The sequence below is a fragment of the Cinclus cinclus genome, chromosome 2, assembly GCF_963662255.1.
Source record: "Cinclus cinclus chromosome 2, bCinCin1.1, whole genome shotgun sequence".
NCBI lineage: Eukaryota > Metazoa > Chordata > Aves > Passeriformes > Cinclidae > Cinclus > Cinclus cinclus.
In genome coordinates, this window is record NC_085047.1 from 35,448,395 (window position 1) to 35,474,776 (window position 26,382).

General features: G+C 41.3%; 1 protein-coding gene across 2 annotated transcripts in view; it reads left to right on the forward strand.

Moving 5' to 3' along the window:
- The first annotated feature begins 4,044 nt into the window (after positions 1-4,044).
- SYTL2 (synaptotagmin like 2) overlaps positions 4,045-26,382 on the forward strand; it is a 54,629-nt gene continuing 32,291 nt past the window's right edge. For both annotated transcript variants that reach the window (XM_062487494.1, XM_062487496.1), the window contains exons 1-2: positions 4,045-4,094; positions 17,044-17,458. In XM_062487494.1, the coding sequence (XP_062343478.1) occupies positions 17,358-17,458 (101 nt within the window). In that variant the 5' untranslated portion in view covers positions 4,045-4,094; positions 17,044-17,357. The remainder of the gene's footprint in view (positions 4,095-17,043; positions 17,459-26,382) is intronic.

Below are 26,382 nucleotides of genomic sequence, written 5' to 3' on the forward strand. Positions count from 1 at the left end.
TGAAGAGATGGACAATTGATGGGCTGAGAGCTCCTGTGGTGGACTTCGGGGCAGCCAGACAGGGTGTTTCTCATGCTTCTCCACTCACCATTATTTCTCTGCCTTCCTTTGTGCATGTGGATAACTTTTTACAGCATAACCTACCAGCGAGGAAGATTTTAAAAGAAACAAAAAAGTTACCTTGATGCCCAGGAACCAACTGAAGGATAAAAAGCAAGGGATGATGTGGTCAAAGCCACCTGGGAAATATAGCTATAGCCATTAAATGAACAACATCAGAGTTAGTGATTTGTGTTAGTTCACCAGAGAGCAGCTCAGTATCAAAGGCAGTTGAGTGACAGGAAGAAACTGGAGGAAGGAAAGCATTATCAGCTAAATTTGTTTCACTGGAAATTACTGTCTCTTCAACTAATACCTGCCATTTTGTAACCACACCAAGACACTCGCCAACTTGTTCATTATCGGAAGAAGATGGGATTACTTTCTTTTTACTTTGGGAAATCTCACTAGAGAGATTGACATGCTGAATGAGGGGGTGAAGGAAGAAAGATGATCCACTTTCTGAATCTGATAGCAATACTACCATATAAAAGATACCTGGCAGACTTGGTTGGTTTGAGTCTTTCTCCTGAAGATGCAATAATTCTCTCTGTTGGACTGCAATCAAAACCATGCTTATATCTTTTGATTGTGCTGAGAACTTAACAACTCTGTGACCACGTCTGGGGAACACAAAGAGGAGGGTGGGTAGAGTATACCCTTCTATGGCTCATTTTTATTCTCTTGCTGCCACCTTGAGAGTGTTCAGGCTCAATTAACTTGAAAAACAGCTGTTCTTTGCTGACATGAAATGTGTAGATTCTTCAAATCTACTGCACCGCTGCAGAGTAGCTGTGGGGACAGGCTAAATACTGGGTTCAGATTTTCTGTCTGCGGTTACTGAGAAAAGAATCGAAGGGTCCTTCAGATATTCCATGTTCTGAAGGTCATTCAGATATTTTCAGCTTCTTTATGAAGATATCAACTGGCAACTGGTCTGAGCTGAGACAGTCCTTACACACATAATTCCACAGATTTCATCTGAATCCATTTCAGGAACCCATCGCTGAATTAAATTTGAGCAGGAGAGCTCACCTATGCAATTTAACAGGCACAGCACACACCACATACACAGTTTCTCAGCAGTCACTTCTCGCAGTGGTGAAGACCTCGGCCATTTAGCAGCGAGGATATGCTTTTTCCTAAGCTTGGGTCCAAAGTCCTTGATTAGAGGGGGAATTATTTTGGGCGGCGAGTACTCCAGACCCATCAGTTCCAAATCCGTCCAGCAGGTGTCAAGCGCACTCACAGCTGCCAGCTGATATAGCGCGTTTTATTCATAACTTCCTATTTCTTCGGCACTGCTGTGAGAGCGGGGGAAAGAGGTATTTTACACACGAGAAAAATATGCTCCATCTACGAAGAGTGTCAAAAGGGCTTCGCATCACTTCTAATTAAGTGATGTTTCTTGATCTGCACTGAAGAGCACTTTAGTGTTGGTTTGAATAGATAAAACTTAGTATGATGCATTGGCATGAATAAACAGGATATGTAGATGAGAGGTGATTGAATGAAAATTATTCAGGGGAGCAAGCGACTTTCAATCTTTTCTAAGGTCTCCAATTAATTCTGATCCTTGTGAACTGAATGTAAGCCTTATCAAGCCCGATTTTTACTGCATAGTGCATGAAAAGCATACTCTAGATCCTTATTTTGTCATCAAAAAGGAAGAGCCGCATATTAAATACATGAGATTGAAAAGACATGTAATTGACCAAAATTTTATACCAATGCTATGAACACTAAAATTTCTCTTAAAATTGTTTCACCATATCCAAGTTTGAAAAGGAAGTGAAAACATAAGAATTTATTGTTAGCAGGAAGCCAGGGCTGCTGGCATAGGATTTGGGGAGTGAATGGACTCGGGCTGGGAGCACAGTCGGGGTGTAATTTAAAGCAGAGCTGCTGCAGACATGGGCAGACGTGGACAGGGGACAGCAGGGCTGCCCCCAGGGCACAGCGGCCCCGCTCCCGGGCACGCCAGAAGCTGAAATCCTCCAGCAGCACCAAACCATAAGTAAATCACTTAGATCAAGCACTCTGAGAAGAAGGTGCGTAAGGGGGAAATGCCAGCACAGCTGCTCTCCCCGTGCCGGGCTCGGGGCTTTCACCCTGCTCGCAGACGCACTCCGGTTTCGGAAATGGCCGTGGTGCCTGGCTGCTGAGGGGAAGGTCCTGCCAAACGCCCCAAGAAAGGGCGGCCTGGGTATTTCGTGCCACTAATTAAACAGAAAAGCACTTCCACCGGCTTCCTGAACAAATAGATGACTGAAACCTCTGATATCGCGGCCCATATCTTTACTCAAACAGGGGCGTATGTTCACGCTTCTCGGGTTTCCTACCACCGGGTAAAGTGAAATACTGATCATTGTCCCTCAAGGCAGCTCGTCAAGTGAAGCCGACACTTCCCGCGCGGGCTTCGTGCGAAGCAGCCACGGTCCGCTGTGGAGCAGCTGCCCCAGAGCAGTGCCCTCGGCCGGCAGGCCCGAAGCTCCCGCGGCCCCACCGGGGCATGGCCCCGCCGGGAACACCCGGGGGTGCCGCAGGTGACACGAGCGGGAGGCCGGGCCGGGCGTGGGGAGCCGCCCCGCTCGCAGGACGGGCGCCGGCATTGGCCCGGGGCGGCGGGACGGGACGGGCCGTGCCGGGCCTCGCCTCGCCCCGCGCCGCCGCCTCCCTCCCTGCCCTCAGACAAGCGGGGCAGTAGGCGCCGGACAGCGGCTGGCTGTCCGCCGGGATCGGGGAGCCGGCGGTGCCTGTGGCCGGAGGGAAAGAAGGGGGGAGCCACGGAGGGGACGAAAGGAAGGAGAGGTGAGGCTGGCCTAGAAAGGGCTCTGGGGGCGGAAGGAGGGGGTCTTGTTAATGGAGTGACTCGGAGTCAAAAAGGGGCGTAGAAGCCACCCGCGCCCGCAGTGCTGGGACAGCGTGGGAGAGAGCCCGCTGAGCAGCCCTGGCTGGCAGCCTTCGCTCCGCAGGGTTTGGCCGCGGTCGGCTGGCAGGGCCCGCTCACCTGAGGAGGGCTCCGCGCTCACAGGTGTCTCGCCGGCGCGGCCCCGGTTGCTCAGGCCGCAGGGAAGTGGCGCTTGTCAGCGCCTTTCCTCAGAACCGCTTTCGGGAGCTTCCGTGCCCGGGGAGCCGAGCGCCGGGACATCCCCGCTGCTGCTGCCTCCGTCCGGGGTGAGGGCTGGGAAACTGTCAGAACTGCCCTGCACGGAGCTCCTGGAGTCTGCTGGAATGGGAGGACTCTCTTGTTTAAAATAAGGTCTTTAGATCTCAGCTGAGAGATGTTAATGAACTTTGTATAAATAGTAAACACTTGTAATCTCAAACGAATTAGTCGCATCATCCACGCTGTCTCTGCAATGACTTGCAGGATTGGACCTGGCCCTAAAGTTTAATGCAGCCAGTTTTGTCTTTCCTGTATGAGCAGAAGAATCCGCTTAGGAGATTGCTAGGATGAAAGTCACTTAAATCTGGAGACAGAATTGTCAAGTGTCGAGAATTTTTGAACTTTTTTGAGAAAGTGTAAAGGGAAGGGACTTAGAACATATTGTCGTGATGCATCCCCCCCGCACTCATTCACAGCGTATGCTTAACAGGGTGTTGTGAGAATAAACTTGATTTTACTAGCTGAAAGAACTGATCAAAATGTTGCACCAAAACATTGGTGTGTTTACACATGGATTGCAGCTCTCGGTGATGGATTGTTTAAAAGACTAATGAATCAAAGTGCTTTAATATAAAGTTGTATACAGCAACAATGCAGCTTTCTAGTCATTAGTTCTTAATTACCATTTGTCGTTATAATCTCTTTCCCAAACAGTTCTTAACAAGCACACAAATAAGGGGTAATAAACCTGGAGTATATATACAATACCCTGGAGCTGGTGCCCTATATTTAGTACCAATGACTGTGCTGCTTGATGGTTTGTTTCAGTTGCAGGAGTCACAGTAAAGTGTTTGAGAGCTCCTTGGCGAGAGAAGCTGCAATCAAAGTGAGTTTTTTGCAATTTTCATAAATTGTCATCCTTCTTTTCCAGTTGTTAATGTATTGTTCACCTTGCTTCCCCCCTGGAAGAAAAGGGGTTGATCTCAGATGATGTAGTTCATATTATTTGAGGGAATAAGCTTACTGTAGTGTTTCTAGGCTTCTTTCTTACGTATTTTGCAGGATTATTCTAGTTCCATCAGACGTATCTCCCTTTTGTTCTGCAGTCTTATTTAATTTCATCTGATATCTTTCCTGACCCCTCTACAAAGTTTGTTCTTATCTCGCAAGATTTTGCATCTCTTTGTATTATTTGCATATGCTTTCCCGTGCCCTATTTGGGCAAGTGTACTGCAAGTCTCTGCTCATTTGCAGTTGTGTGTTATTCATGTATACTGTTGCTGTGTGTTGGATCCCAGAAGCCTGGGGTTTTTGAGCTTTCTGTTCTGTCAGGAACTGACCCCCTGGAGAACAGTGCTTTTGACCTGAGCCTTGGAGATGGCATCTAAATATGAATGGTAAAGTTAAAATCATGGATTTGTGGTGAAATAGAAGTGTGTGCTTTCACATGGTGATGGGCTTTCAATTTGAGGTTTTTTATAGTATAGTAATAGGTATGGGACAATATGGAGGATTTGGGGCATTTTCTTGGTGTTCATCTTCCTTCTTCTTCATGGGTTTCAGGTAGTAGTTTCTGGTTGGTCAGTCAGTGTCACACTAAGGGTCATGGGAATTTAGTTATTGGGTTAAAAGGATAAATAATATAGGTGTTAATTCTCTATTGGACTGTTTAGCTTGAAGAGACCTTGTAGCAGCTGCATCTTCCTCCATTTTCCTCTCTTCTAGCAGGTAGCTAGAAGTGCTGTTGAATGCTCTGTACTTTCTGATAAGATTTAGTAAACAAGCAGCCTGAACACGAGAAAATCCATTTCTATCTTGAATTTGTTAATCCTGGCTCTGAATGAAGGCAGAAGAGACTGAGACAAACCACTAATTAAGTGGTGCAAAACTCCTGCACTGCTGTTACAGTGCCACAACTGTGTTACAAAATGCTTAGACACTGCTACCAATTGCCATACCTTAGTGTGTTTATGTCTAGGTCTAAGGGAAGGAAATAATAAGCATCTTAGTCTGCTTCTGCCTTATGTGTACAGCCATTCTCTCTGCTTTGGTTGTGAGGCACACTTTTGAGTTTCTTGAAACTATCATTGGACCTGCTTCTTGTTAAACAATTTTTGTTCCATCGTTTCTTGCGTCCCAAAATAATGTATTACCAGTTTCACTGAAAGACTGTTTTAAAATACAGTGAAATAGGTCTTCCTGTTCTTGTTTTCCAATTCTGACAAAGGCCAGAGTAAACAACACTCCTTTGCCCCCAAAAATGGATGACAGAAAAGTGAATTTGTCATTTCCCTTAAGAGCCAATGCTTTGGAACACTGGATAGCACTCCATGAGTGTTTCTGCTGGATAGAGACCATGTGCAGGTGTTCTGTGGAGTAAACGCCTGTTATTCTGCAGGAGATACTTGCCAGATTCCCAAGTGAAAATACTGCTTCAGTTTTGTATGTGGAAAAAATCTTTGGTAGTTACATCTAGAAAAGAGGCTTAACTAGGAAAGCTGTTGGGTGAAGTTAAAGAAATTACTTTTTTTCCACAATGTATTGTTTCCTGTGTTCATGACAGAAAGGGATGTAACAGACTTAAATCAAAAACCTAATAAGAAAACATTATTTGCAAAGAAATATAATTTGTAGTCTCTCAGTAAGAAAAAAAATAATTTTCTTTTTATTTAATTAAAAGTGATGTTCATATCCTTTGGAAGTCACTCTTTAGAGTGACTTGTTTTAAACCATAGTAAAGAATTTTTTTTTCTCTGCACAAAAAGTGCTTTTCACCCGGGATGGCTGACTAATGGATGGCTGCTAAAAGTAGTAGGTACCCTTCTGGTGCTTGAAGTCCATCACCTGTTGCATTTAAAGACAGGTTATTTAGGTTCATCAGAAGTCGATTTAAGGAGGCTCCATAGTTCAATCTTCCAATTCCAAAACACTTATGCCAAAATGTTTGTGTCTAACCAGCAATGTTGCACTTGCTGTATTGGCAATCTTCAGTTTTTTAACTTATTTGAGCACAACTGGAGTGTGAGAGCTGATTTCAGCAGATGTATTCACAATTCACAAATCACAATCCCTTGTGGCAGGGAGTCATTCCAATTCATCAGGGTATAGCAATTGGCTATGTTAGATTCTTACTTCATGTTGTAAGGTTTCCTTGCTATATGTAGTTTGACTCTGCTTATTGCACCAAGAGGTGCGAAGGGAAGAGATATAATGTACATGTGAGGAGGAGCAAAATACCTCTTCCCCTTCTTTATTTTCTAGCTCCTTTTCTGGAAGATAATGCCTGACTATTTTTAACCTGTGACCCACTCAATATCCTGTGCCTATACATCAGATTAATGAGCAACTTAAAAATTAATGAGCAAGTTAACAATTTGTTGCCCAGAGAGGCAGGGGTCTCCCCAACCCTGAAAGCGTTCTAGGCCAGGCTGGTTGTGGCTCTGAGTAACCTGGACTAGTGGAAGGTGTCCCTGTCTATGGCAGGGGGGGTTGGATCTATATGGTCTTTAAGGTTTCTTCCAAACCAAACCATGGATAGAGATACAGATCCCATTTTTTCCCTTACACCTTGGTATGTTCCTTTTTCTCTGCAGTATAAATCTTCTAAAAGTATTTTTTCTATTTTTCTGTCCCAGTCAGGGAAATTTTGCATTTCATCTCTCTCTAAATGTGTCTGAGTATAAACAAACAAACAAACAAAAAAAAAGGTAAGAAGAAAGGGGATTCTAACCTGTGGAGTAATTAGCACAACAATATGCTAGATTCACTGCAAAAATGTTTTTGTTCTACAAAAATATCAAACAATATTAGTAACTTCTGTATGAAATCTCCTGTCTGGTGTCTGATTCTGGCTGACTGATAAACTGACTGATTTAGCTCTGTACAGGCTGGATGAACTACAGTCAGACTATATGATCTCAGCCATGTGGCTGGAGCTCCAGAACTAGATCAGTGTATCCAAGTACCCCTGGGTTAAAAATGGTTTTTACACCGTTATCTTGGAGATGTTAAGATCTACTACCATGCTTTTCTTCTCGAATAAATTTAAATGGCTAATGTGATTTAAATATAGTATTTAAAAATAGAGCATCTGTTACAAAAAATTAAGGGTGAGATCCAAAAACCCTCTGTAATTGCACTTGAAGCACTGTAAGCAAAAGGTATGTATGTAAGTCCTAGGCAGAAGTCTGTCAAACAAGCAGAAGTAGCAAACCCTTAAACTTGTATTCTGGTCCTGCCCACATAACTTGTTTTATAATCCTGGGATAGCTTTTATTAGTTTAAATGTCATCAATTTTATCTTGCTTCATAGTGATTACATTACTTCTCTGGAGGTTAAGAGGCTTGGATTGAAAACGGATACCCTCAGGTTGCTCTCCTGTTCCCTCTGCTCTATTAGAACTGGACTGCTCTAAAGCCAGGAATGCAGGTCTGTCTGGATGAGGCGGGAAGTTAGGAAAGACCTTGATTTTTTTTTTTTTACTTTTTTTATAGTGGCCTGATTGAAAGAAGGTGTATCTGGTTTCCTGTTTCTGCCTTCAAGGTTGTAACATCACTTTAATATTGGTTCTGTGAGGTTTAATTCTTGGTAGTTCAGGCCTAGGAGGGGTCAAGAGAGAAGCAAGCCAACCCTTCAGAGATTATGATATACTGTGGTGAACAAGGGGATGTGCATTTGAATCTTCTTGGGTTAAGTGGTCACAGGGGCTCTGGATTGGCTGCTTCCTGGGTATGTAGTTGTAACTATTGGGCAGATGAGCTAACACCTTGCATAGCTATGCTCTTAAAGAATGAGCCACTCCTGCAAGACTGAATACCTGTTCAGGGACAGGCCTGATACTCCAAAGCCCAGCCTCACAAACTGTAAACTCCTGATTTAGCTGCCTTTGTATGAGAAACAATTCCTGTCAAGTCTTTTGCTCCTTCTTTAGTATTCCTATGCTACTCAGCAGCATTTGTAGGGCAAATCCTTCTCATGCAGTCCAAACTGACACCTCACCTCATCCAATGCAACTGAAGGCTGCTCCAAAAACTGTTCCCTGCTTCATTCTTCTCATGAGTAGCAGTTTGGTTTAGCTCTTGCCATGACCTTTTGTCTTCCTTGTGCCATAGCACACCTTGTTTTTCAGTGTCAGAGTTTTCTGCTTGCATCTGGCCATAAGTGTTCAGGGAAACTGGTACCAGTCAGGGAGAAGACAATTTTGCATGATACAGCCCAGCCCTGCAGTGCAAACAATCTCGTGAGTGACGTTTTCATGGCTGACAGACTTCCTGTTATTCTTGCAATTTAATATCAGTATTAAGGAGGGCTAACATTGCTGCTGGCTGGTTTCAACTTAGCCAGAATGACCCCAATAGCAGACAAAATCTTCATGCTATGGGGCTGTTAAAACATTATGGCTGGGAGGACAAGTTATTTTCCTCTCGACAGGGAGCTATCGTGAGCTTTTAAAAACGTATCTATTAAAAAAAGGACAACAACAAAACAAGTAAACAAACTCCCAGTAATCCTGAAACAAAAACTTCACTGGGGAGTTTAAGTTAATTTTGATAACTAAGAAGAGACCTGATTCTGATTGGTCTATGTGCAGACTGCGTGCTACCTATTTTTAACCATTTTGAATGCTAACTTTTTAAACCATTTTGATTTTTAACTTCCCTGGGAACTTTGATGTAGTGCTTCTTTTTGCAACTTAATTGTTTCTGTGGCTGCAGGACTCCTAAAGGATATCTTCTTTCCTCTAGAACCTGGAAATTGTGCTGGCAATTGTGTGAGGCCCTGTTTTCAAGTAGGTGTGTGCTTTAGTTATGGTAGCAAGGACCTGATTAATTGACGCTAACTTTCTTAGTATCCTTGAGATTATGTAATTTATTAGGTAGGTGATTTTAACCTTCAAAACTTGCATGAGTGAGTGTCTAAGGTGAGTGGTTAGTCAATCATCCTGTGAGAAAGGACAGACAAAGGTCTTGTTCTGTTTCCTGGCTCTTTGTCCGCAGTAGTACTTAATTAGATAGAGCTGTAGTTACAAGTACAAGGCTGGTAGCTGAAAAGCAGGGAGGTTGCAGTGACAAATTAGAGTGGTTCAGGTGAGTTATGGATTCTTTTGATTCCCACAGGTACTTACTAAGGCAGTTAATTGTCTGAGAATTATGGAGTGCCTTTTGCAATGTTCTTTATGATCCCAAATTTGAGCTGCAGGCAAAGGTGCTCTGGGGAAGTTGGGATCGGTGGCCTCTGTCAGGGAAAGCAAAGATGATGTAAGATGTTGCTGTCTTGACTAGGAAATTTTATGCTTAATATGTACCACAAGGCTGTATTGTGCACCCTCCTGCAAAGGCAGAGTGCTACTAACGGTGACCTGTGGCTGTTGGCAGAGCTTTAGAGAGGATCCAAGTGATACATGGAAGGGGCAACTCGTTAATCCACAGTTTGCCAGTTTTACAAAAGTAGTGGGGGGAAGCCAGTCTGTCAGTAATGGTGACTGTCCTTGCTCAACTAGCTCATCATCTCAAATGAAGAGTAAGAATGAGATTGTCCAAGTCACAGGGATGCAACAGATACTGACTAATGGGTTTCCATGATGAAATAAAAATTGTCTGAGAAGTCATTCCATGGACTTTGAAATAAGACTGAAAAGAGTTCTTCAGAAACTGTATGCTTCAGTCTTCCAGTTGGTGTTTAGGACTGGAACTGCTCTACAAACTGTCTTACTATCAGCTCAGTTTAGCATTACTCTGAGTATTTGAATCCAAATCCTTGTCTGCTCTTTGTAACGTAGATTTCTTCTCATCTGTGCTGCTAGCCCCTTAATAAACCTTTTTGTTGGATTGTCTGCACTATCAAAGAGTCAGAAGTACCCAGTATCTGTAAACTGCAGCTCAGTTATTTTCACATAAGAAAGAATATCTTAACAAAGTTCAGGAAGTGTGTCATTTCCCAGTAGCCACTGATAGGAAATACTTGTTAATTAGTCACACTGTTTTGCTCACTGCCATTCTCCAAGAGTACAATTCCTACAATAAAATAGAATCCTAGCTAAAATGTAGCCAATGCTTGCTGGAGAGCAAGGAAGGAGGGTAGAGGTCAGATAGTTCCCCTGAAGTCTCCAGTATCTAAACTTATCAAGGCCTCTACTTTGACCTTTTTGATAACTTTTTTTTAAGGAATTCCTAGTGCTTAATAAATGTTTTTATTTGCCTTGTATCGGTGCAGTGTTCAGTAGCTTAATCCAGGTAATGCTAAATCCAAAACCAGAATTTTTTTTTATTTTTTAAAGAACGGGGCAATGGAAGAAAAGGGAAGGTTTTTGGGAGCTCCTGGTTATAGATGAATGTCCTCTATGGGACAGTACAAGTGGTAGAAATAGGTGTGTTCTCCATTCTTCAATAAAAGTTTGTGAGAAAGGAATGGAGGTCCTGTTGTCCCATTGTCATTGTTATGTTCCATGCTGAATCTGTCTAAGATGGCAAGTCTCCAGAAGAAGAGGAAAAGCACTTTTTTCCCATAAAATGAGAAGAAGGTCATGGCTTCTTAACAAAACCTTCTTAAGAAATTAATCAGTTAGTTACATTATGAGTTTCAGCATTGCTTGTTGCTGGGATCCTTTTTGGAAGGGAGAGGTGGGGCAATGTTTTGTCTGTTTCTTCTGTAACTTCTTTGCTAGATTTCGAATCTGTCTTGTATTTATGCTGGGAAAACATTCAGAAATAGCTAGCCATTAAATTCAGAAATGTATCAGACATGTAGGATCAGGAGATGCTTCCCACCAAGTAGTTGGTTTGCTTCTGATCTCTCTAAAGGTTTTAGTATTTTGCTTAAATCTATTTTCAAACAAGATATGAAAACAGTCCCTCAGACTGGACCCTGTCTGAGTTTAATGCCAATGTTGACATGAAGAATGAGAAAGTGGCAATGGGAACTTGAGTCCTGTGAGCCTCACACTTCTGCTGTCTAAGTGGAGATGAGAATAATTGTTACACAACTGACAGTGCTCTGCTTTCAGAGATTACAGGACTGAGTCACCTTCATTATTATATTTCAAATCCATTATGCTGAGATGATATTATTTGTTTTGTAATTCTTGATGAAAAGAATTAGCTAGAAGAATGAAGTTCTTTCAAATGAACTGTTACTAATTCAAGCAATGTGCCTACTGGGATTAAACCAGCCAAGTACAAAGGGTAGAATGTGCAAGGAAATAAAAGTAGATTTGAAAATATGCTGATGTTAGTATCAGTAACTTGGTGGAATTTCTGTAATTTTGAAGATTCTTCAAATTATATATTTTTAGTAGATTTGTACTTATTGCAATGTGAAATAAATGGCATCTACAGTTACATTACACTGGTCACAGGGAGAAGGAATGTTTAGGTGTGTTTTTCTGAGGCTTCTCTTTAATTTGTGAGACTCTTTCTCTTCTTTCTCGAGAGACCACATCCTCGTAATACCTCTGACCTAATGGTTTTACACCATAGCAGGTGTAGAGATGGACATTCTTAGGCAGTGCTGACAATATCTAAGCCCTGTGAAAGAAATGGCAAGATGCCATATGTGATTAGAGGGATTAGGCCACAACCAAAGCAAATTATTATTTTCTGTTCCAATTTTAAATTGTTAACTTTTATCCTCTTTGTTATTAACTCTTCTTCAGAGTGAATTGCCTTTATAGTCTTCAAAGTGATGAGGGTCTCAATGTCTTACCAAATAAGAATAAAATTAAACCACAGGCAGAGTCATGTGGATGAACGAATCAGATATTCTGGGAGAAAATGAGAATTCTTCTGAAGTGCTTGTGTTACTCCAGCTGAACTTCCTCTTTCAGCTGGTTGAACATCATTATATAAGGCTTTCAGTGAAAGTATCTTGAGACTGCTACTATTTTACAGGTTAAAAGCAGCAAGGATTATTTTGATATTGTTGAGCAAGTGTAAGATGTGAGCAAAGCTTGTGTGTAACTTTTAATATTTTCCCCTTTGTGGCTGTTTGGAGCAGTTAACCATGTTGTAAGGAATACTGTACAGAAGAACAAGAGGCCTATTATTGCAATAAAATGAAGCATTGCTGTATTAATAAGGCAACCCTGGAACTGCTCTTAAAATAGATATCCCTCACTTCTGCAAAAGTCCTTGTTCTACCAACACTCTTCATGACTAGTTAGATAAGAAATTCCCTACCTCCCACTGACTAAACATACGTGTATGCAAACACTCTTCTCTAAATTAATCTCTAAGACTGTTGGAAATATGATATGCTGTGTATACTCTGCTGTTATAATTTTGAAAATATTCTGGTAGCGCCTCCTGTAAGAGCAGCTGGATTGGCTGCAGATATGCATATCTTACTGGGTGAACTTTTTCTTTCTGCCCCTTCAGGAATAAAAATGACAAAAGGCCTTCTTGTGCTTGTTTTAAATTCTTGTCCTATCATTGCAGGCAACAGCTTCTAAAACTCCTGTGAATTGTGACTTAAGTCCCTCTTCAAAGTTAATAGCTTTTCTTTCTCCACTGCTCAAACTGAAATCCATAATCCTCTGATCTTCTGAGCAAATATGTCCATGACTGTTTGTGCTTGTGCCAACACTGGTGTTTAGCTTAATTAGCTGTTCTGCCTTCATGGGATTTGCCTCATGTATTTACAGAAAAATTATCTTTAAGCCTAGGCTGGTGATGAGCTACCTGTGTCTGTACTACTTAAATATCACTGGAGAATGAATTTTATTCAGGAGACTGATTTGTTTGTTGTTGCTGCAAAGCTGTAGCTTGTGGGGCTTGAAGTCAGAGGTACCTTTACTGCCTAATGTCACTTCCCAGGGCCATAGGGGCCAGTTCTCCAAGGCTTTTATTGCTCTTAGTATTCTTCTTGGTTTCCCTGCTTCAAAATAGAGGTTTATTATTTCCTGAGCATGGGTGTAGGCCAAACTTGGTTACTTTTGAGGATGAGTTCCTCAGCACATGCAAATTGTTGTAGTGCACAATTGCATTTTTCTGTCTTCCTCAGCTTCCTGTTGCCTTATTGCAGACTTCCAACTCATCCTAGTTGCTAGTGCTGGTATGTTCTAGCAGTGGAGAAATACAGTTAGAAAAGTGTGTAGCTTTCAAGCACCTAAATCCAAACCCCTCTTAGTTTTAGGAGCCAGTAGGTTACTTGTAAGTGAGTGTTTTCTGGGATGAAGATGTGTGCAGATAGCAGTCACTGATCAGCCAGGCCTGCAGGGTAAGTTGTTCAGATGGAGGAGTTGGCACGAAGAGCTGTGTGAAGCAGCCAGAGGTGTAGGATTGGCTGTCACCTTCTTCCTTTTGTTAGAAGGCATTGGCTGCAATACAGATTCTCTGGATCAAAGCTTTAGCAGCTTGGGTCTACTCTACAAGGAGCACTTGAAAAGTAGTTTTGCAATGTAAATTTAGGATGTTATTAGGTTTCTACATGCAAAAGGAGATCTTGTTGGTTTGAATGGAACAGCTGACTGTGGGGTTTTGCTGTTTGTTTTCTGACTGTTGGTAAACAGTGTTAGCCATGGCAAAGTACTCCAACCTTTTCCTTGCCTCCCCCACTGCAGACAACACAGTCTGTGTGAAGGATGGGGGAGCAAGTGCAGTCTCTGATAACAAACTCTGCACCTATTCTCCCCCCCTTCACTCCTGGAACCAGTTTTAAAGCTCCAGAACTTAATATTCAACACCAACAGTACAGATGATTTGGCATATACAAGCATCATAAAGTCACCCCAAGACAATCCCATAGATATTCACTGAGTAAAAATTTGGAAACTGAACTATTATTGTAGTACCTCCTAATGTAATATCCCCTAGTGTTTGGAATACAGTATTCAAATTAATATTCCCCTTTTGTATTTGGGGGAAAGCAGTGTGTGGGGGTAAGCAGAGCCCTTTGTAAGGTTAATGAATTTGTAGACAAAGTTGTCTTTCTTTTGGGGTTCCTGTTTTAGCAAAATGTGAATTCTGACTTCAAGTAACTGAGGTGTACAGCAGCCTAAGAGGTTCTGAAAAATTTTACAAGATACAATTTTTGGGTGAGTGCCTGGCCTGAGCCACTTGGAAACTTAAGAGCAGCTTAAGAGTGTGCATGAGCAAAACTATATTTTGAGTTGCCTTTCTGTTTCTTTTATTGCCATATTTGCCATTATTATTATAGAAGCTTTCACGCATGAGTTGGGTGAAACATAATTCCAGATTCCTGTTAATTATGGGGAGTCTTCAGTAAAGGGAAGATTTTTTTTGTGCCTGAATTTAATGTTTAAGAAAAAAATCATGCCAAATATGCCATGACTCACAAATGTTAGTGTATAGCACATGAGAACCTCAGAACTCTACTTCAGAAGTCAGTCAATGTGGTATCAATTTCCATGATTTAATTAGTTTGATAAGGAACTTTCAGTCTTATTTGAAACTTAGGTCTGAAAACTTTCCTGACAAAAAACCCATTGCCATTGAACTTGCAGTGGCACCAAACAAACTGTTCAGACCTCTCAGTTCTCCTGACATGTATAGGCATTTTTAAGAGGATGAAAATATCAAAGGACGTCAAAATAATTGACCCTGAGGTGGTGTTAGAGTGTAAATTGAACAGGGAGAAGACATTGGGGTTTTTTTCTTCACTTTTTATTTTAAAATTAAGTTTTATAACAGGTTCTATACTCTAAGCTAGCAGGTTTTACCATCTGTGTTTGGAATCAGTGCTGATAATCTTTAGCAGAAAGCCAGCCTTGCAGTAACTTGTGTCAGACAATCTCATGAGATCGGCCATGCACCACACACACAGAAATACGTTTTCTTGTTTATGAAGAACTGTGGAATCATGGGTGAAGAGCCTGCCAGGGTGGGTGATATCTTGGTATCTTGCCTCTGATTGAAAACAAAGTGGGGGTGTAACCCTAGCTGAAGAAAATGCTCTGCAGAATGATGGTATCTGGGAAGTTTAGTATCTGTGCTGCTTGCTGTGAGCTCTCACAGCCTGTTTGGATGTGCCCTTGCAAACTCTTGTTCAGATGGGGAGGACTGAAGCTGTATTTCCACTCATTTTATTGATTTGAGTGCTGAGACACATCAGTGAAGTCTACCGTGGTTTTGTAAATGTTGTCCAACTATTTCCTTTGGATTTTTCAATTTGTGTAATAAGACAGTATAGCACATCTTCCCTCAGTCTTCTTTAAAAAAAAGACCGAAGATATGGTAAGGTATTATTCCCTGCAGCAGCTGGCTTGCAGACTTGACTGATCTTTGGCAAGAAACAAAGCAGAATCTTTGATTATTCCAGTTCACAGCTGTCCAGGGTTTGTAATTGCAACATGAGCTTCTGTGCCTGTTGGCTGGGCACTTGACATTCAGCCATCATCCAGGGCTTTGGATCAGCAGTGTGGATGCTACTTGCTGTGTCAGATGATGTAGAAAGTTTCCACATAACAGTTGAAACCAATATCCATACCATTTCCTAAGCTGAAGGAGAGCCGATGTAGATACTCAACAAATTTAGGATTGTTATATTTTTTGGTAGTACTATAGTAAGCACTTTTCACTTTTGCCTGATTATAAACCCATGATTTTCTAAACGCAAATGAAGTTACATGCAGCAGATTGTTTGAGATGCTGTGGTATCAACCTCATGCAACAAAATCACAATGAGAGTCATAGAGAAAAATATGGCAGCCAAACAAAAACATGCAGAAGGTGATTGGGCACTGGAGTTGTTGAGGGGATAATCAGTAATGTGGCTACAGCTCCCTACTAAATCTAAAAGAAATTATGTTATTTTCAGAATGAAGTTTCCCTTTGAATCTTGCTAGTGTCTGTATCTTGTTTTAATGGCCTTGTTATGCTCTTGTGGTCAGGGGAGCAAATGCAGTGACTCGTTTCATGATTGTAGTGCTCAGTAGATTGATAGGAGGTCAGCATCCTTTCAGCCACATAATAGTGACAGTCTGCAAGGGCCAAAGGAAGACACCCACAGCCCTGAAGGGCTGTGGTGGAGCTGCCTGGAACAGAGACAGGTCCAGTGGGAACATCTCCTTCTCTTCTGTCTCTCACCAGATTTGGCACTAGACCTGCTTTTGAGCGTTAAATTCGAGCTATATATTTATTTTTTCTCAGGCTTTGACATCCACATCTCTGTAATCCTGAGGCACTAAGATACCCTACCACAGACATAATGAACTCCTCCCATGCCACTCTCTCTATTCCTTTAAGGGGTTTTTTTGAAGGAGAGGTTTTTGTCTTTGACAGTTGGAATTATCTCTAAGTGGATAGTCCTCTGAAACCATGGCCTATGAAACAGAGACAAAACAGTATTTTAAATTACTACTTGTATATGCAGTTTGGCTTGTACAAAGCAGTGAGGTTCATGTTACCACATGACTTGTAATTACACATACTCAATATGATTATGTCTAAATTATTTCACGTTTATTCCATATGCTCTGTAGGACAGTGATTTGGCCTCCTTTTTTTCCTTTTGCTTTAAATAATTGTGATAAGTGCTCTTTACTTATAGGGGGTGATTATCTCCCCTTTTCTTCAAATTATTCTGCTAAGTGTAAGGGTGATTTAAAATATGCTTGTATAATACAAGTGTACCAATTGTGACAAAATGACACTCATTTCTATGTTTTAGGGTGTGAGTTTTCATATTGGGGAGGAAGATATTTTCATGGCCACCTTGTTTAAGAGGCCTGTAAATCAAGTTTGACTTGAAGTGACCATTTGAACTTCATAAAGTCATTTAATCATACTGAAAAACTTGTTTCTTTTAATTAAAAATGCATACATAATCTACTTCCTTGATCCCTGATATTGCAACTTGTTCTTCCTTGTCTCTTTTTAAGGGAATGTTTTGTTTGTTCTCAAACACTGGATATGTTGGGTCAATGAACTGTTACTCCAGGAAGCAGAGCTGAGAGGACAAACTGAGAAGACATTATTGTGATGACAAGCAGGAATGCAACACTTCCACAGAAGTCTCTCATCTAGGGAAACATGCAGTAAAGCAACCTTTAAACTAGTGACTGTAACCTGGTCCAGGTTTGTCAGTGCCTGCTGAGAAAGTCTTCTAGAACTTTAAAGCAGGATACAAGACAACTGTCCTCATCAGGATCCAGGATCTTCCCAGACACTTCACCAGCCCTGCACACAGAGCAAGATGATTGACCTAAGCTTCCTAACAGAGGAGGAGCAAGAGGCAATAATGAAGGTGCTGCAACGGGATGCAGAGCTTAAAAGAACTGAAGAAGAGAGAGTCAGGTAAGGAATCTAGCACCATGCTTGTCCTGGGAACACCTGCACAGCTCCTGTACTGTGGTACTCAGGAGTAGATTAAAACAATTGCTGCTGAGTGCCCTATTTTCTTCAGTATATGTGTTTTGGAGATTTTTTTACTCTGGACTAGATTTAGCATAGTCTCTGGATGAAATACCTTTACCACACAAATGATTGATTACTGGCCAAAATTGTTTTGGACCTTTTCAATTCCCTAAGGGGCCAAGAGCTCCCTGTATGCATCTGCCTTGGTTTCCTCAGAAGAAGATTCAGTTTGCAAGTGTCAGAACCACTGCAGACTGGACTAGTGCATAGTAATTTAGTGACCTGGCTCAAAAGGAGTGCAAGCACCCCCAATAAACCAAAATATGGTTGCAGTCAGCAAATATGTCTGAATGCTGAAGTTATGGACTTGCACTATATTGGAGCTATAGCCCAGAAGAAGTACCAGCACTATGCCCCACTGCCAAGAAAAGACCTTGCAATCCATAGATAAAGCAGAAAATTGCTCCTTAATTTCTTTGTGGTGTCACAGATGGAGAAATATGTTGTTATTCTGGAGTGGTTTATGTGCTAGGAGGTTTTACTGTAGCTACTATTAGGGTAACTGCCGTGAATAGAAATGCATGCATGGAAAGTAGTGTTTCCCAGATGACTCTGAGAAATCTTTCTATCTACACAGGTATAAATAGCAGTCATATAGTTGCTTCAGCTGATATACATAGCTGCCTGCTCAAGAGTGAGGATTTTGGTAGGCACTGGTTTTCTTTTTCCAGTGTGAAGGAAATGATCCATTACAAGGTACACAAATTAATATGTAGACAAATAATGACAAATGGAGCCTGAGGTGCTGAAAACTCCAAGTGCTATAAAAGAAACAAAATTTTTTACAGGCTTAGTGAAGGCAGGATTTTCTCTCACTGATTTGGTAATCTTCTCTAAGATTCCTTATTGTTGTGATACTCCTCATGAAGTAATGCATTTCGAATTTAAATGCTTTGAAATTATTCCAACCATGATGCATCTCTGATTTTTTTTTTTTTTATAAATGTGCTTGGTTTAGGCATATTCTATATCCTGCAAAGTAAAAGGCAGCCTGCTTCTTGCCCTAAGAGCAGCATTCCTTTTGCTGAGTATGCTTGTGCAGCCCTGAGGTTCTTTGATCTGCATGTGGTCAGCATTCTGTTGAGTTATTCTATTTGCTTCTTTTAAGAGCAATGAAGTGTAGACCAGTAGCTTCTCCTTGTTAAGAAGACTTTTCCTTTAAAGCATTTGCTGTGCTGAAGGTAAAATTATTACAGGCACTGTTCCAAGTTCCTGCCCCCATCTTAATGCAGCCTAAGTAAATATTTTTACCAGACAGTCTTGTCTTTTGCTTCAAAAAGCAGTAAACTGACTTTGCTGTAACAGAACAGGCATTTTATTTACTGAAGGTAGAAAACCACTGTTTTTAGTCTTGAAATGTTACATCAATGCCAAGTCTGAAAGCATTCAGGGTGAGTAATTGTAGATGAGAGTTTGAAAACAGCATCTAGGGAAAGGAGCCCTTCTTGAAACAGAAATTCAAAAAAGCCACTCTCAGTAGTGGTCTGAAAGGACTGTCAGCAAGTATTTTTGTCCCTGTAGCTTTACTTTTGCCATTTATAATTCTAGTTCGAGAGGGTGTGGTGGAAAATGCAAGAGACTGCAGGTCGTAGCAGCCTGTAATCAGCACATTTGCTGCTACAATAAAACATCTCTTCTGGTTTCTAAATATAACTTCTGAGAAGCTGGAAGCTTACATATGAAATAGATTTTTCTGCTTAATTGTGGCACATGGAGATGCTTATATATTAAACCACTAATCAAATGATATCTCCAGCCAAGGAGATGCAGTATTTTAGTTTGGATTCTATAACCTTGCACAGCAGGAAGATTCCAAGAGCTGGGCTCAACTGTTGTCATACAAACATCAGACAACATGTGTTATTTATATGTGTATATAATGGGAGTCTTTCAATGTGAATTTTTTTCCTTTCCAGAAGAAATTCTGAGGTTTGAAGTTTGTTCTAATAATCTGTGCCATATTCTTGGAGCAAGGACAAATTGGTAACATGACAAAATCCTCTTTGAGCCACTTCGTAGTGGAATTTTACAAATCACCTGGTAGTCTCTTCCCTGCTAGCAGTTCCTAGTATTGCTAATCTAATAAAACTGCTCTGATTAGGCTGGCCTATGCAGCCTCCTTAAGGTAGTGTGCTTTAATTCTTAGTTTGTTGGGGCTGTAATATGTGTTTCCCCATCTTGTGTCTCCTTTTGTGTTGGTCTGGATCAGCATGATTAGTTTTAGGTACAGCACTGCTTTGGGAGCAGCATGCCTGCTTCCTCCTTCACCTCTGCTGAGCTTTTTCTCGAACGAGGATATTGATGTTCTCATTGGCAAAAGGGTGATGAAGAAATCTCAGATGACAAAAGGGTGTGATGCACAGAAAGCAAAATACATTGTATGCTTTTTTATTTGTAGCACGAGAAGATGCCTGTCTTTTCTTCCTTACCCTAGGAACTGCAGCAGGTCACTCAATGTCTGTGTTGCTGTAGATGGGGCAAAGGCATAAAACAAGAGTCAGTTGACAGCTTGTCAAGACTAGAAGCTTTTTTCAGCATATTACTAACTGAATTATTTTGGTTTTGTTGTCAGCATTCCTGGCCAGGAATCTCTGATATGCCCTGCTCCAGCATCGAGCAAATGAGTGGGCTATGTTACATAACTGAATGTCCTGGCAGTAGCTTCAACATAACCCTAACCCCTTCTACAGATGCAGAATTCAGAATTGACTTAAGTTTGAGGCCTTTCTGGAGACAGTAACGTGAGCAGAAATATATCTGTTTATGAAGTTGTGGAGTGTGGTTAGGTGACTCTTCTGTGGTTTGAGTAGCTGGCCCTTGGCACCAGCGTGTCTAAGGCAGAAATCTGTTGTGGTCACTTTTGGGACAGGGTACCCTGCTGTGGCGATCAGCCCTTCCCAGCAGAACCTCCTAGCAGGGCTCTTGTGGGCTGAGCATGGGATTGTTTGCTCCTTGTGTAAACTGAAGGAGGTTAATGATAGGGGAAATTCTGATGTGGAGTTGTTTGTGTGCTGGGTGGGGACTGCTGTGTGCCAAACCCCTTTGATAATTAATTGGTGTGGCCTTGCAAAAAGAGAAAAAGCTTCAGGGGTCTGGTTCTGCTGGGAGTGTGTAGCTGTTGAAAGCCTTCTGTAAATGTTATTTTGACTTTGGCTAGTTCTAATGGTTATCCTCTCCAGTTACTTTTCAAGGCAGTTTTCCTTATATTGTTGACCATCAGAAGGAAGGCTCTTTTATGAGGTGGGGTGTTTTTAAGGTATCGCAGAGAGATTAATATTGGCTTTGGGGATACCAGACTCAGTACTGTAATGTGAAAATAACTGACATCAGAATACATACTTAAAATTGTCATAAAATATATTTTTGTTACACGAAACTGTTTTGAGAGCATGCTTAACAGAGGCAAGGAAGTTCTTGGCGTACCTCTTGTGGCAGAAAAAGATAAGCTCATGTCTTCTGGATGAATTCCCCGTAATGGACATTGCTTAGCACCACCTATGATTTTCTAAATACAGTGACTATTCACAAAGTGAATCGATTTTATTCTCTAGCAAAAGTTTGTGTCATTATTTATACTTTAAACAAAGCCAACTGACATAAGAAGCTGGGGAGAATGGTCCCAGCCCACCTTGTGAAACACCAGTAAGAAAAAAAGGACTGTTTTCATCTTGATCAGGTGTGATAACTGGGCTTAAGGGAGAGACCTTACTTACTGGTCTTGGTAAGAGACACAGCATTGGACTACACTGAGAAATGAGCTGATACCTTTTCTTCCCAGTATTGGTTGCTACTTTTTCTACTAATAGCAGATAAATTGCTTGACAGGATGATGATTGTTTGGGACTGCTAGTGAAGCAGGGGAGATGGGACTTATTCTGCATGGTAGAAGAATGTATTGAAGGGAAAAAGTGGATACTATTAACAATTTTTAACCTGTATATTGTATGCTCCCTCTGTAAGCAAGGTTTTCCCTACAGTTCAAAAACTTTCTTGGTAAGATTTAGCACATTTGTACCTGACACTGTGTTGTATTATGAAGCACCAAATTGAGGCCTTTGTCTTCAGATTAGATTAGTCTTGATTTGTAGTTCACCTGAAGTCCTAAATGCAACATTTTCTTTTGCACAGCAGGAAAGATGTCCTTGCTCGTAGTGTGAAGCAAGCTATGATACAGACTCCTCTGCTCACTTATATTTGCTTGTATGTGTCATTTGGTGGGGTTGATTTTATGCTTTATATGCCTACTTTTAAACTCTGTGAAAAGCTGGGGACACTGTGTGAGCAGAACCTGCCTGTTACATATTTTCTAGTAACCTTTACACCCCTTGTTCAGATTGTCCTGTGCTGCTGTCCAGGCAGGCTCTAATACCAAAGGTGTATGGTCACAGGACAGCTGTGCCTTCATTGTGAGGGTTGGGTTGGTTGGTTTGGTTTGGTTTGGTTTTCCCCTGGCAGGTTTACTTGGGTTGCATCAGAAGAGGGAGGGGAAGCCATTGGGGAGCCTCAATGCAAATCCTTTAAAATAAGCAGAGAAACTAAACAGTGTAAGGCTGTCCTGATAATGAAACAATTGGAAGATAACAGAAGCTGCTAATACCGGCAGACCTTGAAGACTCCTGCCTCCTGGAGCAAGACTCAAAGAGTCTTAATACTGATTTCCTGAATGGAATAGTGTTAAGCTTCTATATACTAAGAAATGCTTCAACAAATTCACATATTCATTATGTCTGCCTAGGGAGTATCTAATTTCATGATCTCTGTAATTCATTGCTTGCAAAAGGAAGTTCACTTCAAATTTGTCAGTGAAACTACTAATAGGAGAGTAAGTCTGGGCTAAGTGCAGGTGATGTAGTAGAAAGGCAGACATGAAGGACTCTATCTGTAGTGCAGAATATACATACAATTTAAATGAAATGGGAGGAATATGTGCCAGTCTGATACCCCATGGGTGGCCATCTGCTCAGAGAGAAATGTACAGCAGGGTTAATGTGGTCAGTGTGTTTCACAGCCACTTGTTCAGCATAAACACTGGGGTCAACATTTGGTTCTAGATTCTGATGGAGACCATATTTCAGTGGGCAGCAGAGCTTCATGTTTTCTCTTCTTTCTCTCCAAAATCAATTGACTTGTTGCACCTCTGAGCATGGAACTCACTCATTCATTCTGATTCCCCAGGCTTGCATGAGTGTGTCTCCCATCTGACTTGAGAGAGAATGTCAGGTTGGTCTAGTCATCAAGGCTTGCATTGACTACATCCTAGTCAGTTCTCCAAGGACCCAAAAGCAAGATAATACCTGAGATTTATTCATCAGGGTATTGTTAGTAGACTTAACGCATACAGACTTCTGAATAAGCATAAAATGGAAGAACATGCATTACTACAAACAGAATTGGCTTGCTTTTCCATGTATCCAGCTACTTCTAACTATCAGAAATGCTGATGTCTAGAGAGACCCCAAAGGCAAGAGTTAGAGATGCTGCTTATGAGGAGCTGTGGTGACAGGGATGGAGAGAGGTTGCATAACCTCAGAGGACTACTTTGTTCTTTCGAGTATAGCCCTCAAACAGTTTGAAATTGTATTACTCTATTGTTTAAAACAATTAAATAGTAACTTATGGGGTTTTTTGTTTGTTTGTTTTTTAGGGTTTTGTAAAAGTATGTGCAGCTACCATGCAAAAAATAGCTTACTTGCAATTTGGGACTGCCCACTACAAATATTTTGGGTGTAGTTCTCTAACAAATGTCAGAACAGAATGTCTTCCTATATCTTATATAGATATTTGCAGACTAAAGTGGCATGCTCATACAAGGTGGAATGCTTAAACAAATACTGCTTTGTCCTGTAAACTTTTTGTAGTTGTTTACTACTCTCAAAGGATAAAAAAGAAAAATCAACAGGTCTGGCTCTTGTAATGCCTGGTCTAATATAATTTTACTCCTGTTCTTGCATGAGTGGTGCTACAAAAATTTGTCTTGTCTGTGTTCAGAAAGTCACCCAGAACCTAAATCCTTTGTCTTTTTGTTGGTTTGCTATTTGTTGTTATGTTTGTAGCAAGTACAATTGAAATAAAATTCATCAAAATTCTCTTTCCTTTCAACTGCTCCACCTATTTGGTATTCCATGTGCAGAAGGGAGGTTTTGGAAGTTAATTTGTAGATAAGGTGTGGTAATATAAGGATTTGTAAAGACTTTATTGGTCTCTAGGGTGCTTTATCCATATGTACGGATTAGGGTGTGTGGGACAATAATTAATCTGTCTTTGAGGCAAACACAGACCTTGATCCAAGTCCTCCTTCATTCATCATCAGGAGTCCCAGAATATGCTGGTACCACACAGATTCTCCTGTCTGAAAAGCTCAGCTTAAGCTGTCAATTGAAGTATAAGGCAATCAAATAAGGTATTAAGGTGTCAGTAGTCACATCTTGCAAATTCTGTGTTGACTTGTAGTGTAGACTATGAATAAGGCATGTGCAGGGTAGGGAACTGAGGCACTAAGGAGGTGTAGAAGAAACATTTTAGATACAGGTATGTATTGCTAGATACTCTTTTTTCAAAAACAGGGATGAGTTCTTATCTCTTTGCTCATGCAATGACCTGTTATAGTAGCTTACAAAGCATAGGATAAACCATTCTGGATTTGGTGATAGGAAGGTTGACAGGACTAATTTTATGAGAGCTGATTTCCTACCTTACATAACATATGATCTAGCCCATTGTCAAATATTCCAGAGGTGGAGAGGAGCAACCCAATTAATCCACACATAGATTTTCTGTTTGCCTGCAGAGTGGTGGACAGTTGGTTTGTATTCCTGCTCAGTGCAATCTACATGTACTTCCCAGCCTAGGGGAGATGACAAATTGTCCAGCTTGTCATAAAACGTGTTTCACCCTGGCATAGTGGAAATATCATATTAAATAGTGGGAACTCGGTCTTGTTCAGTCCAAAATCCTCTTTTAATTTTCCTTTTAACTAAGTACCTTTTCTTTCTTGAGTTTAAAATTCCTACAGGAGTAATGAGTACTAGCTTCATTATAACACTAGGCTGTTTCCCCTTGAAAAACTGCAGCATAAGCTAACTGGCATTTTAACAGAGCACAGAGGGACTCTAGAATACATACTTGCATCATACATTGAGTTCTTGCTGCATTTTCTCCTAATTGCAATTTGGCAACTGAGCCTGCAATCTGATTCTTAATCTGGATGTCCACTAGTTCTTTGATCAGCGAGAGAAAAATTTAATGGCAGCTCTGTTAACTGAGAAGCTGGCATAGAATCAGTTGTTGGCTTCCAGTCCTGTTGTGGTTTGCTGGGAGGCTGATGTAGCTGAGGAAAACCATGGCTGCAATCTGATTCTCCACACTTGCTTTCAAGGCAAACCACAATCTATGTCTAATTCCTAGCAGTCAAACAGGCCCACACAGTGCAAGCAGTTTGATGTTACTTCGAAGATCTCCTCCTAGCAAATCTTGAGACAGGTAACATTGTAAAAATTCCCATTTGTTGCAGAAACAGCTGTGGCCATTACAAGTCTATGATGTAGTGATGAACACAGGAGGATTAAAAACTTTTCTGTTGACAAGACCTAGAACTAATTGTCTTTCTGATAATAGAAATCTGTTTCTTTACTTGTGGTTGGAGAATGCCTAGAAATAACTTTAATACTTATTTGGGTCTTAGTCCCTCAAAAAAAAAAAAAAAACCACAAAACAAAACAAACAAAAAAACCCAACAACTAACCTGTCTTGAAAAGGCAAGTAAGCCAAGCTTATTTCGAGGTGAGATAGTAAAAATCTTTTGTAAGTCAGCTGCTGTGAGCACCTGTCAGTTCTCACCATACAAACCCTATCAGGCAGGCAGGTCATTTGTAATGGCATTGCTGTGTAAATTGAGAGTACATTTAGATCTTTGTTAGCAAGCATAATTAATTAATTCCCAAAGTCTAGAAGGCCTGTTGAGCTGGTGGAGTTAAGGTACACCAACTCTCACAGGCAGCAAGCAGAGGTGGGACCAGGGTGCTTGACTTTCACTTCCAGACAAAATGAAAGCTGCGTTGGCCAGGTGACATTTATTGAGTCTAGAGCTATGACAAATCCATGCCTCTCTTTCTGTCTGGTTATGTTAGCTGGTCACAGGTCTGAGAATCCTGCATGCAGGTAAGCAGGCTACAACAGCTGAGAGGCCTGGGATCCTGTCCCCTTCCACAGCCCAGCTGAGCTTCCTCTGCTCTGAGTTAACATGTAAAGGTTTCCAACCACACCCCAGCTTCAGTGGCTGAATACCAAGGGGAGAGGGGTGAACAGTGTCTGAGGTAAAAGGATTGAATCCAACAGGGTGAGGACACTGAATACTTGTGCTGTGACTCAGTGCCCTCCCACCAGAGAGCCTCCCTTGGCATATGTTGTCATACTGTCCCAGAGCACTTGCTTCAGTCAGATCTCTGCTGCACTGCAGGCTGCACAAACAGCTGAAAAGCCAGTCCCTAGCCCTCAGGGGCATCACTTCTGGGAAGACAAATAACACCTGTGAGAGAAGGTGAAAGGGAGAAGCAGTCACCTGTGTAAAAATTTGTGTGTTCTACATTTCCGTTCTTCCTGCTGGCTGCATTTATAAACTGAGTAATATATTTGCTGGAGGACAAAGGGAAGCTACTGCTGTATTCCTGCTTCAACTAAGAGCACCGGCTTAGGAAAGATACATATTTTGGCCCTTAGAGAAGCACAGAGGGAGGGAGAAATTTTAAATGACTCAGTAATACTATGGACTGCTGAATCTTGGAGTTAAAAATGCCAGTGGGGCATCT